The following is a 15,796-nucleotide window of genomic DNA, read 5'->3' as shown; positions in this document are numbered from 1 at the left end:
TTCTGACTTTTTTTTCAGTAAGCCATCTAAAAATATAGGTGGTACAGAATAGGTTTGACCTTCCCTGTTGGACATGGCTTTATGTAAGAAATGAAACATTGTTGGTGCTTATACTTATACAAATTTTTTCATGTTTCCACAGATATCTTTAAAAAAAATCTATCTTGTTTTATTCCGTGTTAACCTCTGAAGAATGTTTGAAAAAAAACAAAATATATTTTTACTATTTGAGAATCATTACTTTAAAAGACAATTTCTGTTGAATAGATTAAAAATATTTCAGTATGATTAACAAATAGGTTGTACAACAGGCTTAGATTCCTTTGAAATCCTAGAAATTGCAGCAATGTAAGAGACGAATTTGTTTCTCAACATGGACGTAATTGTAAAATAGTTAGAAATTTTAAAGCTGTTTGATTTGCAACCATCTTAATTATAACATTTTGTGAGAGATATATCAATAAATTAAATCTACCGTTAATTTTGAACTATATTAAAGAATATAATGTATTTTATCATTATTAGAATTGATCGAGTGCACCTTGCAGATTTTTTGTTAAGTGCCACACAATATGAAGTATGAGTAAATAAATTAAATTCCTGCAATGGGCATCTGAGGGGGCAAATCAAGTCAACTATACTTGCAGCCAGTACAGCTTCATTGATCATTGATAGCAATGGATTTTTACTGAGGACAAACCTAGTTTGGAACCTTCTGAAAATTTGAAAATGGATGATCCATCTATTGTAAAATCACTGGAAACCAGTGGAGTCAGTGGGTGAGTTAGAGCAGCTCTGTCAAGAGTACCCAATTACACATATCTTATTCACAAAGGGGCACCTTTTTATACAGTGGAAGCAAACAACTTCACTTTCAACTAGCTCAAGTGAGATACATGAAACTGAGTCTAGCCTGGACTCAGTATAACATTTCAGTCCTTCAAGCTTCCTTTCTACATTGAGCAATAAGGACCAACTGTAACTCCATGTGTTCGGAACTTTATTGAATGATATGAACATGATGATACAACGTGATGTTATTTCCAAAGCACTGGGGATCTACTTTAGTACCAGGCATTCTAGCAAACTTTTAACACAGTTCAACACCTGAGCTGTGTAATTACTAAAAAGCCATACTGAGATTTATGCCATTAAGTCTCAAGCCTCTAGTTGGCCCCCTAATATTTTAACAATAATATAAGAAAAATAATATCACATAAACTGACTTGTTGTACATCTTCAGTAGCATCTGCTCTAGTGAGGCTATACATGGATGAACCACTTTCAAATGAACTACCAGCTGTTGATGGGACTGCTGTTGTTTGCATACTTGTCTGTGGTCCTACGTCAACTTGCTGCAACTGACGAGAACTTGTATCAGTTCCAGAGTTGTTTTCTGTTGCTGTTGCATAGTCTTCTGTTGTAGTTGATGTTTCTGACATATCAGTATTTGTTTTACCTGAGTCTGACCTTGCTAGCATTTCTAAAAATTGAAAAAAACAAAAGATTTTTTTTTATCAATCAAAACCATTTGTAAATGATTTTTGTAAAAAGTAGATCTCTTAGAAAATAACTGATAAGAAACACAAGAATATACTTTGTTCCTACATAATCAAAGAAAATATATTGTTTTGTCAATTTATTTAATGATCATTTTAGAAAAAGTGATTTTCTAAGCACTGAAATTGAATAGTCTGTGAAACTATAAATCTCTTGTAAGAGAAATACATTAATAATTCAGATTTAATATAAATTATAATTTTTAGTTTTATAATTAAAATTTAAATTAAACACATGCCAGAATAAAATATACATGAAATTATGGCTGATTTAGTGATATGTAATATAAAACATGTTATAAAATCAGCAAAATCTATTAGTGCAGAAAAATAATACAATAATTCTTTCAATTATAAAAATATTATAAATATATTTAAAAGAAATATATATGTATATATAAGAATATAATTTACTGCTTATTTTTCTTTTAAAAAATGTTCACATTAGCTTTTTCATGGTGCACACTGCTTCAACATGTATATTAAACTTAAGAATTTAAAAAAGAGAAGAATGTTGTTTTTTCTTAATCAGTTTGTTAAATGGTAATTTGAAGAAAATTTCCACTGATAATATATATTGCTATCTAGTGGAAAAATTTATAATTATATGAGTTCTACTATTTGCTGAATCCATTCATCATATTCCAGATTTCACTTGCTTATTTATAATATTATTATCATCATTTTTTATTATATGTATTTTTTCAAAAGACTGCAAATTTAATTTATTATTACTTATTTCTAATACTATTATGTCCTGTAAATTTGAAAATGTATGTTTGCTGCATTTTATTTGATCTGCATAGTTGATTTTATTCATTATTTAAATGCTTCTAAGTGTTCCATAAAACCTTTTTTAAATGTTTTATTTGTCACACCTATAGAGAATTTATTACAATCCTTATTATCACAATTAATTCTATATACACCGAGTAGCTGGACCGAAGGTGCAACCATATCGGAGAGGTATCTGTTGAGAGCCAGACTAAGGAATGATTCCTGAAAGAGGGCAGCAGCTCTTTCAGTAGTTCTTAGGGGCGTGAGTCACAATGACTTAAACGGCCGTATCAACATCACTCAGTCCTCTGAGTACTGCGCAGCTGAAAGCAATGGAAAACTACAGCTGCTTTTTTTCCAAGAAAATGTGGCTCTCTGCATTTTCACATAGCAATAATGGAGGCGCCTTCCTTGGTAAAATATTCCGGAGGTAAAATAGTCCCCCGTTCGGATCTCCGGGTGGGGACTACTAAGGAAGGGGTCACCAGAAAATTAAAAAATAACATTCTACGAGTCGGAGCGTGGAATGTTAGAAGCTTAAAAAAGGTTGGTAGGCTAGAAAATTTAAAAAGGGAAATGGATAGGGTGAATGTGGATATAGTAGGAATTAGTGAGGTTAGGTGGGAAGAGGAAGGTGACTTTTGGTCAGGTGATTTTAGAGTAATTAACTCAGCGTCAAATAATGGGCAGGCAGGAGTAGGTTTCGTGATGAACAAGAAGATAGGGAGGAGAGTGGAGTATTTCAAAATGCATAGCGATAGAATCATTGTAATAAGGATAAAATCAAAACCTAAACCGACAACGATTGTTAACGTTTATATGCCTACAAGCGCCCATGATGATGATGAGGTAGAGTGTGTATACGAAGAGATTGATGAAGCAATTAAACACGTAAAAGGAGATGAAAATTTAATAATAGTTGGAGATTGGAATGCAAGCATTGGAAAAGGCAAGGAAGGAAATATAGTGGGTGAATACGGGCTGGGCAGAAGGAATGAAAGAGGGGACCGACTTATAGAGTTTTGCACGAAGTATAATTTAGTAATTGCCAACACCCAATTTAAAAATCATAATAGAAGAATATACACTTGGAAAAAGCCAGGCGATACTGCAAGGTATCAGATAGATTATATCATGGTTAAGCAAAGATTTAGAAATCAACTCGTTGACTGCAAAACTTACCCTGGAGCAGACATTGATAGCGACCATAATTTGGTGATAATGAAATGTAGATTGGGGTTTAAAAACCTGAAGAAAAGTTGTCGGATGAATCGGTGGAATTTAGAGAAGCTTGAGGAAGAGGAGGTAAAGAAGATTTTTGAGGAGGACATCGCAAGAGGTCTGAGTAAAAAAGATAAGGTAGAAAATGTAGAAGAAGAATGGGAGAATGTTAAAAAGGAAATTCTTAAATCAGCAGAAGCAAACTTAGGCAGAATAAAGAGAACTGGTAGAAAACCTTGGGTTTCAGACGATATATTGCAGCTGATGGATGAACGTAGAAAATATAAGAATGCTAATGATGAAGAAAGTAAAAGGAACTATCGGCAATTAAGAAATGCTATAAATAGGAAGTGCAAACTGGCGAAAGAAGAGTGGATTAAAGAAAAGTGTTCAGAAGTGGAAAGAGAAATGAACATTGGTAAAATAGACGGAGCATACAGGAAAGTTAAGGAAAATTTTGGGGTACATAAATTAAAATCTAATAATGTGTTAAACAAAGATGGTACACCAATATATAATACGAAAGGTAAAGTCGACAGATGGGTGGAATATATTGAAGAGTTATACGGAGGAAATGAATTAGAAAATGGTTTTATAGAGGAAGAAGAGGAAGTTGAGGAGGATGAAATGGGAGAAACAATACTGAGATCTGAATTTAAGAGAGCATTAAAAGATTTAAATGGCAGAAAGGCTCCTGGAATAGACGGAATACCTATAGAATTACTGCGCAGTGCAGGTGAGGAAGCGATTGATAGATTATACAAACTGGTGTGTAATATTTATGAAAAAGGGGAATTTCCGTCAGACTTCAAAAAAAGTGTTATAGTTATGATACCAAAGAAAGCAGGGGCAGATAAATGTGAAGAATATAGAACAATTAGTTTAACTAGTCATGCATCAAAAATTTTAACTAGAATTTTATACAGAAGAATTGAGAGGAGAGTGGAAGAAGTGTTAGGAGAAGACCAATTTGGTTTCAGGAAAAGTATAGGGACAAGGGAAGCAATTTTAGGCCTCAGATTAATAGTAGAAGGAAGATTAAAGAAAAACAAACCAACATACTTGGCGTTTATAGACCTAGAAAAGGCTTTCGATAACGTAGATTGGAATAAAATGTTCAGCATTTTAAAAAAATTAGGGTTCAAATACAGAGATAGAAGAACAATTGCTAACATGTACAGGAACCAAACAGCAACAATAACAATTGAAGAACATAAGAAAGAAGCCCTAATAAGAAAGGGAGTCCGACAAGGATGTTCCCTATCTCCGTTACTTTTTAATCTTTATATGGAACTAGCAGTTAATGATGTTAAAGAACAATTTAGATTCGGAGTAACAGTACAAGGTGAAAAGATAAAGATGCTACGATTTGCTGATGATATAGTAATTCTAGCCGAGAGTAAAAAGGATTTAGAAGAAACAATGAACGGCATAGATGAAGTCCTACGCTAGAACTATCGCATGAAAATAAACAAGAACAAAACAAAAGTAATGAAATGTAGTAGAAATAACAAAGATGGACCACTGAATGTGAAAATAGGAGGAGAAAAGATTATGGAGGTAGAAGAATTTTGTTATTTGGGAAGTAAAATTACTAAAGATGGACGAAGCAGGAGCGATATAAAATGCCGAATAGCACAAGCTAAACGAGCCTTCAGTAAGAAATATAATTTGTTTACATAAAAAATTAATTTAAATGTCAGGAAAAGATTTTTGAAAGTGTATGTTTGGAGTGTCGCTTTATATGGAAGTGAAACTTGGACAATCGGAGTATCTGAGAAGAAAAGATTAGAAGCTTTTGAAATGTGGTGCTATAGGAGAATGTTAAAAATCAGATGGGTGGATAAAGTGACAAATGAAGAGGTATTGCGGCAAATAGATGAAGAAAGAAGCATTTGGAAAAATATAGTTAAAAGAAGAGACAGACTTATAGGCCACATACTAAGGCATCCTGGAATAGTCGCTTTAATATTGGAAGGAGAGGTAGAAGGGAAAAATTGTGTAGGCAGGCCACGTTTGGAGTATGTAAAACAAATTGTTGGGGATGTAGGATGTAGAGGGTATACTGAAATGAAACGACTAGCACTAGATAGGGAATCTTGGAGAGCTGCATCAAACCAGTCAAATGACTGAAGACAAAAAAAAAAAAAAAAAAAAAATATCCAATTCATAATTTATTATTAATCATAATAATTAATTTCTTAAAATTAAAATAAAATAAATTAAATTTTTTTTTAATTTCTTGTTATTAATTTTAGGAGCAATTTTATAAACATTTGTAAGATTTTTTTTGAAGAAGTGAAATCTATTATTGCTGTTATTATTATGTGTTACAGGTAGACAATTTTTATGATCATTAATTTGTAAGAGAAGAAAATTATTTTTTTCACAAATGTATTTGTATATTTGTTTAATTGTTAAATTATATATATTTTTTAACATCATATTATTATTAATGTACTGTATATTATTATAATGTATATATTATTAATGAACTACAAAGTTCTATTTATCATATTATGGCATATGACAATTTTTGATGGTATAGATAGATGGAGAGGTTATTATTATAGTTGTTATTGGTAAAATTTGTTTCCTGTGTACTTCTAATTTTAATTTTCCTTTATCCTTTTTAATATTTATGTCAAGAAAATGTATAATGTTTATTATTTTCAATTTTTACACTATGTTTTATTAATTATGGAGATCATTGAGTTTATTAAGAATTATCATATGTTCCATATTTATTTGTTCATTAAATATTACAAAATATCATCTATGTATCTAATCAAAGTTTTATGTTGTTAGTATGTTTAATATTAAAAACAATAATTTCTTCCATATTTTATAAAAATATCTTTGATAAAAAATATCACTTAATTGGGATTCCATTGGAAAATCTTCCTGTAAGTAAAATTCATTATTAAATATACAATAATTATTGTTCAGGGTGATTTCCAGTAATGATATTATTTGATTTATTATAGAAATGTTTATTTTATTTTTATGTAATAATTATAAAAAAATATCACTGCTATTTTTCTTTTAAATAAGATTAAGTTAAATTATGTTATGTGTTAGTTTAATTACATTTTAATTAAGTTTAATACATCTGATTAAGCAGTGCACACTGAGAAAATGCTTATGTGAACATTATTTAAAAGAAAAACAAGCAGTAAGTGATATTTTTTTATTTATTATTGATAATAATTATGTAATTATGATTTTTAGAGCATTATGAAGTACTCTTTTCTAGTTATTTGTATACTTCAGTAAGAATAATACAAAAATCCTTCAAATTTATTCAAAATTACAACTCTTATGAAAGTATCAATGTTCATTTTAGTAATCAAGGGAATATGATTACACTAAATGTAAATAATTACAATTTTAAAATGTGTAAGTCTCTTACTGACCATTATTATTTGTTGAATCAGTTGTCTGCTGTGACTCTGATTCCGGGGTTCTACTGCCTGGACTTTTTCTTCTAACTCTATGACTTGGGGAGAGTGAATGATCCATCCTCCTTAAAATTTTACAAAATTAAACATAGACAAAAGAAAATTATTTTTTATAATATTAGCATAAGTAAATAAGAAAGGCTAAGAATTTATGAGAAATTTACCAATTAAAGTATGAAAGTTGATTAGAGATGGGAGAAATGATAAAAAATATAACTATAAAAAGTACCTTCTGTACCATACAGAAGGTACAGATGAGAAAAATAAGATGTTTTAGCCATGAAGAAAGGGTAACAATTTACAAAGACAGTTTTGTGTTTGTCATGCATAATGTTTGGCCTTCAGGTAAAAAATTTGTTAAAGAATTGCTGTTGTAGATATTATGTTATTGGCATTTTGAATCAAATAATCACTTAAAATAAATTTATAATTATATGACTACATATTATAATTAATTATAATAACTGAGTACCATAATTATAATGTTTGAATACCACAAGCATTCTGGATAAAAAAAGTTAGTCACAATGAAACTAATTAATGGAAAAAAATTATCACAGAAATAAAATCAATTAATAAAAGTAAAGAAATAGTATAATAAATACCATAAAAACATTTGTTTTAGTTAAAATCCTACAGGCTATTTCCACATATCTCAAATATGCCAATTGCATATTAATAGTTTATACATTATAAATCAATGTTTACCACTGAAACAATATACTATGATTAAAATGTTTTCCTGACTGATAAAAAATTGTTGAATCTGTCTGAATGTTCAACGGCGCAGAGTAAGATTACAGATAATTATAATAATATACGTCCAATAAAATATTTTTAATTGTTCGAAATGAAATTATACTGAATCTATTAAAAATCTTTAATAAAATATAATTAGAATAATTTGTCACAATCTCTGAATTAAAAAATATTGTTATCTGAGTTTTTATCTGAATATATTATTCAAAATAAATTATAAATGAAATATTAGAATTTTTTTCCAATATTTTGTTCCTTTTAAAAAAGCAATAAATAAGACATGCTTTCAAATTATACATATATTAAGGTCTGATCAAAAGCTAATGAGACTAATTCAGAAATAAAAATATTTTATTACATTCAGATAGAAGGGATTTTCCTTCAAATTACTTCCTTCTGAATACACATAATTTTTCAGCATCATGCTATTTTTAGACGTAAAACTGGAAGACTGTTTTTGAAATTATTTGAAGACCCTCCCTCATTTTATTTTTTTCATGTCCTGAAAATACTTATCCTATAAACACCAATTTTATGTTGAGAATCAGGTAAAAATCATTGGAGCTAGGTTCGGTAAATATGAGGGTTGGAAGACTGGGATGCCATGTTTAATCAAAAATTGCTATACAACATCACAACATGAAGTAAGTACTACACTGGAACACTGTAGTAATGCAGTTTACAGCTGTCTGAGTCATTGAATCTGGCCTTTTTCTGCAAACATCATGTTTCAATATGCAGAGACTGTGATGTAGTACTTGCTTATTATAATCTGTCTCCTAATAGTGCACTCATGTCAGGCAATGTTCTTCTAATTGAAAAACACAGTCAGCACTGCCTTCAGCTGGCTGCAAAGTTACCAAGCTTTCTTGGGTTGTGGAGAATCAATTGTTTTACTTTGGGAATATTGAATCTTTGTCTTTCAATCATATCATCGTAGAACCAGATTTCAACATTAGTAATAATTGATTTAAAGACATTTTTATGACATTCAGCATATTTCAGGGTTGATAACCATGATGATCTGTTTTTGGTTTTTTTTTCATCTGTCAGCAGATTTGGAATGAACTAGGCTTCCAAACTCTAATCAGAATCAAAATAGGTTTAACTGATCTGAAGGAGATATCAAACTCACAACTTGATTCCATGATTGTAATTGTTTCAAACTGTCATGTTGAAATTGTTTCAATGGCGTAATTATTTTGATCATTTTTTCATTGTGGTTTGTTAAAAGCCACAATACTGAATGAAGAGAAATACCGGCCCTTCAAGAACCTTATCTTTGCCATTTTAAGACAAAAGGTTAAAAATATTTATCACAGATTAAGATTTTTGTGGTTACTTTCTCATGGTCACCTTTTGGGCCGGTCCATTTGTCATAAGACATGAAAACCTTGCCCAGATCCTTATCCTTGAAGCATATCAGCAAAAGATACTTGAATACTATGGGTCTGAAATAATGAAATTGAACGCTCAGCAGAAACACTCTTCAGCACATGCAGGTTCTGCATCATTATATTATAATAAGTTTTTCCAGTAGTATAACTATTGTTGAACTATCACATTTGTAACTTTTATCTCACCCTACCCTCTTTGAACTTTTTAAACTCGGCAAAAATTCATCATATATGACTTTATTTCTGCAAGGCACAAGTCATGTTCAGTTGATTGTAAGACAGTTTTTCATGTTTTAACTGAACTTGATTAACAGACATCGGATAATATTTTTTATAATAATGGAAACAAAAATGATTAAAAATGTGTACTCAGCTGCTTGTAAGAGACAGATTGGCTTAAGTCTAACTAGTCTCTCTCCCATCATTTCAAGATCAAGAGCCATGTCCTATAACATCACCAGATTAATCTTCTTACAATAAAATCAGTATTGATATTAATCAGACCTCATAAGTTGCACCAAAGTTTTAATTTTTAAGATTAATATGATCAGTTTTTAAAATTTTCCTCTTCACAGAGATTATAAAACAGTTAGACCGACTCTTTTATATGTTATGGATGCAACTAATTTTCCACCATATCTGACATTAATTAATATAATATTCCTGTCTTCTAAATGGCTGATTCAATTTTGTTGGCATGCTCCTATTTTTAATGTGGGGTATTTCAATGTGCTGTACTATTTGCAGAATTGTACTAGATAATACAGGGTCCGGCATATAAATCTGACGATTTTGTAGCAATTGTTATGTTGGCACCACTGTCAATGAGAAGGTGGGAGTGTTGTACATCGACAGGTCTATTCATGCTATTTCAGTAGCCAGTATGTCATGGTCGGGTGAACAATGAGCATTTGTGATTGAAGCCTATTTTAAAAATAATGATTGTTATTGTAACACAATAAATTTATTGACACGTGCCAATAAATTGACACGTGTCTGTTCCTAGTAGGAATACGATATTGTTGTGGGTGAAGAATTTTAGGAACATGTCATCTGCTTTAAAAATGAAACCAACAGGATGAAAACGGACTGTGAGAACGCCTGAAAACATTAACGCTGTAAGGTTACTGTGGTGTAAGGTATTTTTGAGCAATGTCAAATTTTAGAATGAGGTTAAGTGAGTGTGTGAGGAGTAATGATGTAAAATATTTGAACAACATAATATTCAAATAAAAAAAATAAAAAAATGTAAGTAATTCACTATAAATTGCAAAAATTGATCTTAATTTGATATATTAAATGTTTTAATAGTACGAAACACAGTTTAATTATTATCCCTCAAAAATTGTCAGGTTTATATGCCAGACCCTGTATAAGATAGGTTATGACCAAAAACATATTTTATTTGATTTCAAAACTATTTTTATTTTGATTGATGTTGAGAAAAATATACAAAATAATAGAAACTTAATTAGGTAACCAAGTTTAACAAAATATATATATGGTAGCTACCAGAATGGAAAAAATGTTCAATTTGCTAGAAAAAATGAAAATAGAAACATAACACTGTAAAAACATACAGAAAAACTATTCATTATACTGCTAACATAATTTATTAGATAACATTGAATTATTTACATTAATTATTACACAAAAATTTTAAAAATCGACACATGAATAACTTTTACAATTTGACTAATAACTGTTAGACCTTAGTGGTTAACAATCTAGTATGAGATCATAATTTAACTTTCATCTAATCTTTGACTTATAAAGAGTAATTTTTATGTTATGTTGAATAAAGAGGAAAATTTAATGACTGGAACTACTTAAGAAACTTCTAAAACACTTTGACTACTGTATTTCTCTAATGCAGTCATAGATTAATGCAACCATCCGATCTGTATAACAACATATAGTGTTAAATGAGAAATCAATTTTGTCTTCAAGCCGATGATCAAACATTCATAAATGAAAAATAAATGATTGTAAAGTAATCATAAAATAAATTAATCATTGTACTAAGCAGATGAATAAATAAAAAAAAAAACAACAAAATAATAAATATTGCAACAGCTTTATACAGTAAACTAAAATACAAATATTAGATATTTGTAATACATTTATATTATATTTTATCACTATTTGATAATATAATATATTTTATCATTATTTTATTTGGAAGTTAGATTTTAATAATGTAATCACATGTACCATCTATTTTAAATGTGTACTTGTAATTTTAAAAATGTCTAGTAATACAGTTGTAGGACAACATCTGTTAAACCTTTTGATAGCTTATGTATTACAAATTTGGTAAAACTGACCTATCACTAAGAGGTAAAGCACTTTTATGTTTGGTACAGTCTGGTGGTCTCTCTTGGATTGGTGTCGATACCGCAACTACAGGCACTATGGACGGAGCCTCTACATGAATACGAGGCGAAGGTGGAGGCTGAATAAAACAAAATTGCAAATTAAAACACAAATTTAAAACAATCTAAAAAACAGCAGCAACGTAAAGAAAGGAAAGAAATATATTGTAAAAAATAAGCAAAAAATTCTATTTAACAGAGATTAACACTAATTGTTTACATCGTCCCTAAAAATGAGTTCTAAAAGAAAATATAAAATCATGCTGTTAAACCAAGTTCAATAAACTGACAATTGATAATGTGCTATAAAGAAATTAATAAACTTAAAACTATAAAAAGTATAACTGTTCATACCGTCAGAAATGCAGTAGAGTCTTGTGAATTACACCAACAATTTATCAGACTTTATATCAGCAATAAATAATTTAATACTAGTTTTTATAAAACATAATCAAACAACTTACTGTCATTATTTAAATTCAATATGTTATTTATGTATTAACATGTCATAGTGAGTATTGGTGTGTTTAGGAGCATCTATTACTGACTTTTATAATGTTTTTTTTTTTTTTTTTTTTTAATTATATTAGTAATTCATTTAGTATTATATTTAGTATTAATTTTTTTATATTAATAAGTATAGGCTAGCGAAGAAGGAAACTAAAAAGTATGTTATAAATAAAATTAATTTAACAAAACAATTTTGGATATATGTCTATTCCTTTTCAGGTTTTTTATTTAATAACTAATATAATACATGTTCTTATTTTAAAAAATGAAATATGTGCAATAAATCATAATTTAATTCTCATGTCAATTATTTATTGGAAATGCTATAACAAAAAATTATGATATACATAAATTTTTTGTATAACCATATTTCTATGTTTCTGCATCATGATTAGAATTTAAAATATATCTTAAATTGTTCAATTTCTGATACACTTAGGGCAATATGTGCTAACATAATGAAACTGATAAAAATAAACAATGAATGACAAAGGAGGATAATGTACAGCAAGGAGCTGTTGAATATGCTGTGATGATCGCACACAGCAAGGACAGTAGTATTACGTGCCATTCACTGTTGGATATGTTATGTCGATGCTATTTTGCAAACTATTTCAAATTATATCACACAAAAATCTGATGTGGGCACTACATGACTGCCTTGTAGCCTATTAAATTACATACACACATTTCTTTAAAATGAAAAGTACATAAAATATTGTATCATTAATAATTTCTGATATCTTTTCATATTTTTTTTTCTTACTGAATTGTTATTATTTATCATATTTTTTTTTATAATCAGATGTTAATAATTATTAATAAACCAATATATTTATATTAAACAAAAAAAAAAAAAGGTAAAAAAAGTAGGTGAAGTTGATTCGAACTAATGTGTGTCTTCCCCTTGTGAGATCCAAATATTTCATTAATTAAAATTTCATTTGGATATACCTCTAGAACCAATGAAAATGAGTACAACTTATGATACATCATTGAAAAGCTCCAAATGAGGATTTACTGCTGCAGTTTGGATTTTGGACTTTTTTGGGCACTTTTGGTTCAGTCATTTGCAATCAAAAAGGAAGGTGCACAACTTGATGTTACAAGTACTAAATCAAAAATTTCAACATCCTACAACTAATATACATATGATACGAGATATATACATATGTACATATAGACATCACACTAAAACTAGTCAAAATGGATCCAGAAATGGTCAAAAAGTATATTTCTGTTGATATCTGAAAACTGAATTTTTTTGCGATCACAATACTTCCTTTACTTCATACAAGGAAGTAAAAAAGTGTCTTCATGTAACTAGTAACATGTAAAAGGTACCAAACATTAAAAAAGTAATAGGCACTTAGGTGAATATTCTCTTTTTAATAGGGTCTATGAAGGTGTTAAAAATAGCTAGGAGCTAGAAATGAATGACAGTGAAAATACATAACTTCAAACTTTTCTCTATAATACTGACATTTCTATAATGAACCTGGAAAAAAATTAGTAAAGATTTTTCATGACTAATTTTTCAAACTTAGTTCAACCTTACTTTTTTTTAATACCATTTTAAAAATATAAAGCAAAATCCACTTCACAGGAATGGGATGCTGGTATAATCCTGAAGGCAAAACAGTTTGTAATACTTTATTTTCAGTTTACTTGTGGTGTTATTTATTTCTACTGTCAGCAACAGGCTAGTGCCTAATTGTATTCATTCTATTTATTTATTTTCATTGTTTAATGTTTTATAAATGTAATAAAATTAACTTTTATTACAACTTTTTAACTTTTTTTTTTTAACTTTCTCCCCATAAAATTAACTTTACCTTGCTCTAATTTCCTAACTTAAGTAATTTGCAAGACCACTGTATAATCATATCAGATTATTTTTTAACTCCCATTGTTTATAAGAAATATTCAATTGCAATTTTTAACATTTTTTATAAACTGAAATATTTTACCTGGTACAGTGACAGGGACTGACCAATTCTGGTATAAAAAGTTTTCTTATTTTTTCAATGGTACTGAACTGTTTCAGTCAGTTTAACTTTATTTACAGCCAATAGTACAAAAAGAAACAATCTTTAAACTAGTTGCATTTTACCTTAAGTTATATATTTTAAATATAGTGGGAATAATGAGGGTGTTGATTCATTCATCAAAATAATAGACATAAGTTAAATAAAACAGGATTGAACAACTACCTGCAGCTCAAATATCATGAGTTAAATAAAACAGGATTGAACAACTACCTGCAGCTCAAATAGCATGGTAGCATTCAACAGATCAATAACAGTAGATATTATCATGATTAGGTTGAAATTTACCTGTTCTGATTCAAGTTCTTCGGTATCCAAGGCTTCAGTGTCCATTGAGGAACGCTGTTGGTGCTGTAACATGAGCAAATGTTTTCTTCTTGATGTTGGAGTCAACGACATGATTGCTGCACTTGGAGCTAAAGATGAGCTTAGATCAGAACAACTAACACCAGTTCCAGCTCCATTGTTATCTGAATCTGCATGGAGCACCTAAAACATAATTAATGAAATTATAGAAGTGAAGTCAAAAACAGTGTTACTACCTTGAATTTAAATGTATCCATAATCAAGCACAAATAAATAACAAACAAATTTCAAGTACTGGACAAGTTTGATCTTAAGTTCAATTGTTTCTATGTATTCAGATGGTTCTACTGTATCTTGTAGAACTCAGGAAAAAACTACTTGTAGCCAAGAATATACAAAGATTATAAAGTAAGGATTAAATGCTACAGAAGCTTTATACTGAATGTTGTAGGTAACAAACTTAAGTAGAGCTGAATGTAATTTATTTGGAAAAGAAAGTGACAATTCCAAATTTATACGTGTTACTAGTTCAGTAAAATAAAAATTGAAAATAAATACAGCCATTGATACTTCTCTAGAAGACAGCCTTAACATCGTCACCACCATGCTAAAGTAATGAATGTGAAAAATCTTATTTTTCAGATTCGTCATTTTACTACAATTTGAACTGCATCTTGTGGTAAATAATCCAATGCATATTTCTTGTAGGAAGGCTAGTTTAATTCTTATCACTTTTACGAATATGTCTATTTTGTGGCATTAATAATGTGTGACTAATGAATAAATTATTTAATTATTGATAATCTACACTATTACAAAAATTTGACAAATCTAATAAAACAATTATTGACCAATAACAAAGGTACCGCCCCTGAATGTTGATAACACTATATTATATACAATTAAAAATTTTACATTTAAATCAGACACAAATACTGTCAACTATCCAGACAAGAATTCATTTTGATGAATCCCAAGAAAGTGATTTATCAACATTATTTTATACAAAAGTAAAAAAAATAATATTAGTTAACCAGTCCAAATCCATATATTATTCAATATTTTACAACCATCTGCATACATACATTGCAAGCTTTCCATTTAATATGTGAAATTTGTATTTTTATGGATTTATACTTTACTCATTAAAATGTAGTGTAAGGATTGAGTCGAAGGGATTTTTTTAATAGTGTAGATTATTGAATAATTTATTCGTTAGTCATACATTAATAATGCCACAAAAGAGACATATTCGTAAAAGTGATAAGATTTAAACTGCCCTTCCTAAAAGAGATATGCATTGGATTATTTACCATATGCAGGACATTCAGATTAATAGTAAAAGTATGAATCTGAAAAATGCGATTTATCACATTCGTTACT

The 15,796-nt window shown here is 29.2% G+C and overlaps 1 protein-coding gene across 1 annotated transcript in view; it reads right to left on the bottom strand.

Moving 5' to 3' along the window:
- Positions 1-15,796, bottom strand: part of LOC142334481 (uncharacterized) — a 266,080-nt gene that overhangs the window by 99,006 nt on the left and 151,278 nt on the right. The window contains exons 11-14 of the mRNA XM_075382546.1: positions 14,396-14,596; positions 11,502-11,629; positions 6,974-7,083; positions 1,227-1,483 (exon numbers count right to left, since the gene is read on the bottom strand). Coding sequence (XP_075238661.1) covers positions 1,227-1,483; positions 6,974-7,083; positions 11,502-11,629; positions 14,396-14,596 — 696 coding nt within the window. The remainder of the gene's footprint in view (positions 1-1,226; positions 1,484-6,973; positions 7,084-11,501; positions 11,630-14,395; positions 14,597-15,796) is intronic.

This window comes from Lycorma delicatula, chromosome 1, assembly GCF_047948215.1.
Source record: "Lycorma delicatula isolate Av1 chromosome 1, ASM4794821v1, whole genome shotgun sequence".
In the NCBI taxonomy this organism is placed as follows: domain Eukaryota; kingdom Metazoa; phylum Arthropoda; class Insecta; order Hemiptera; family Fulgoridae; genus Lycorma; species Lycorma delicatula.
The sequence above is the reverse complement of the archived record's forward strand: the minus strand, read 5'-3'. Positions and strand labels throughout refer to the sequence as shown.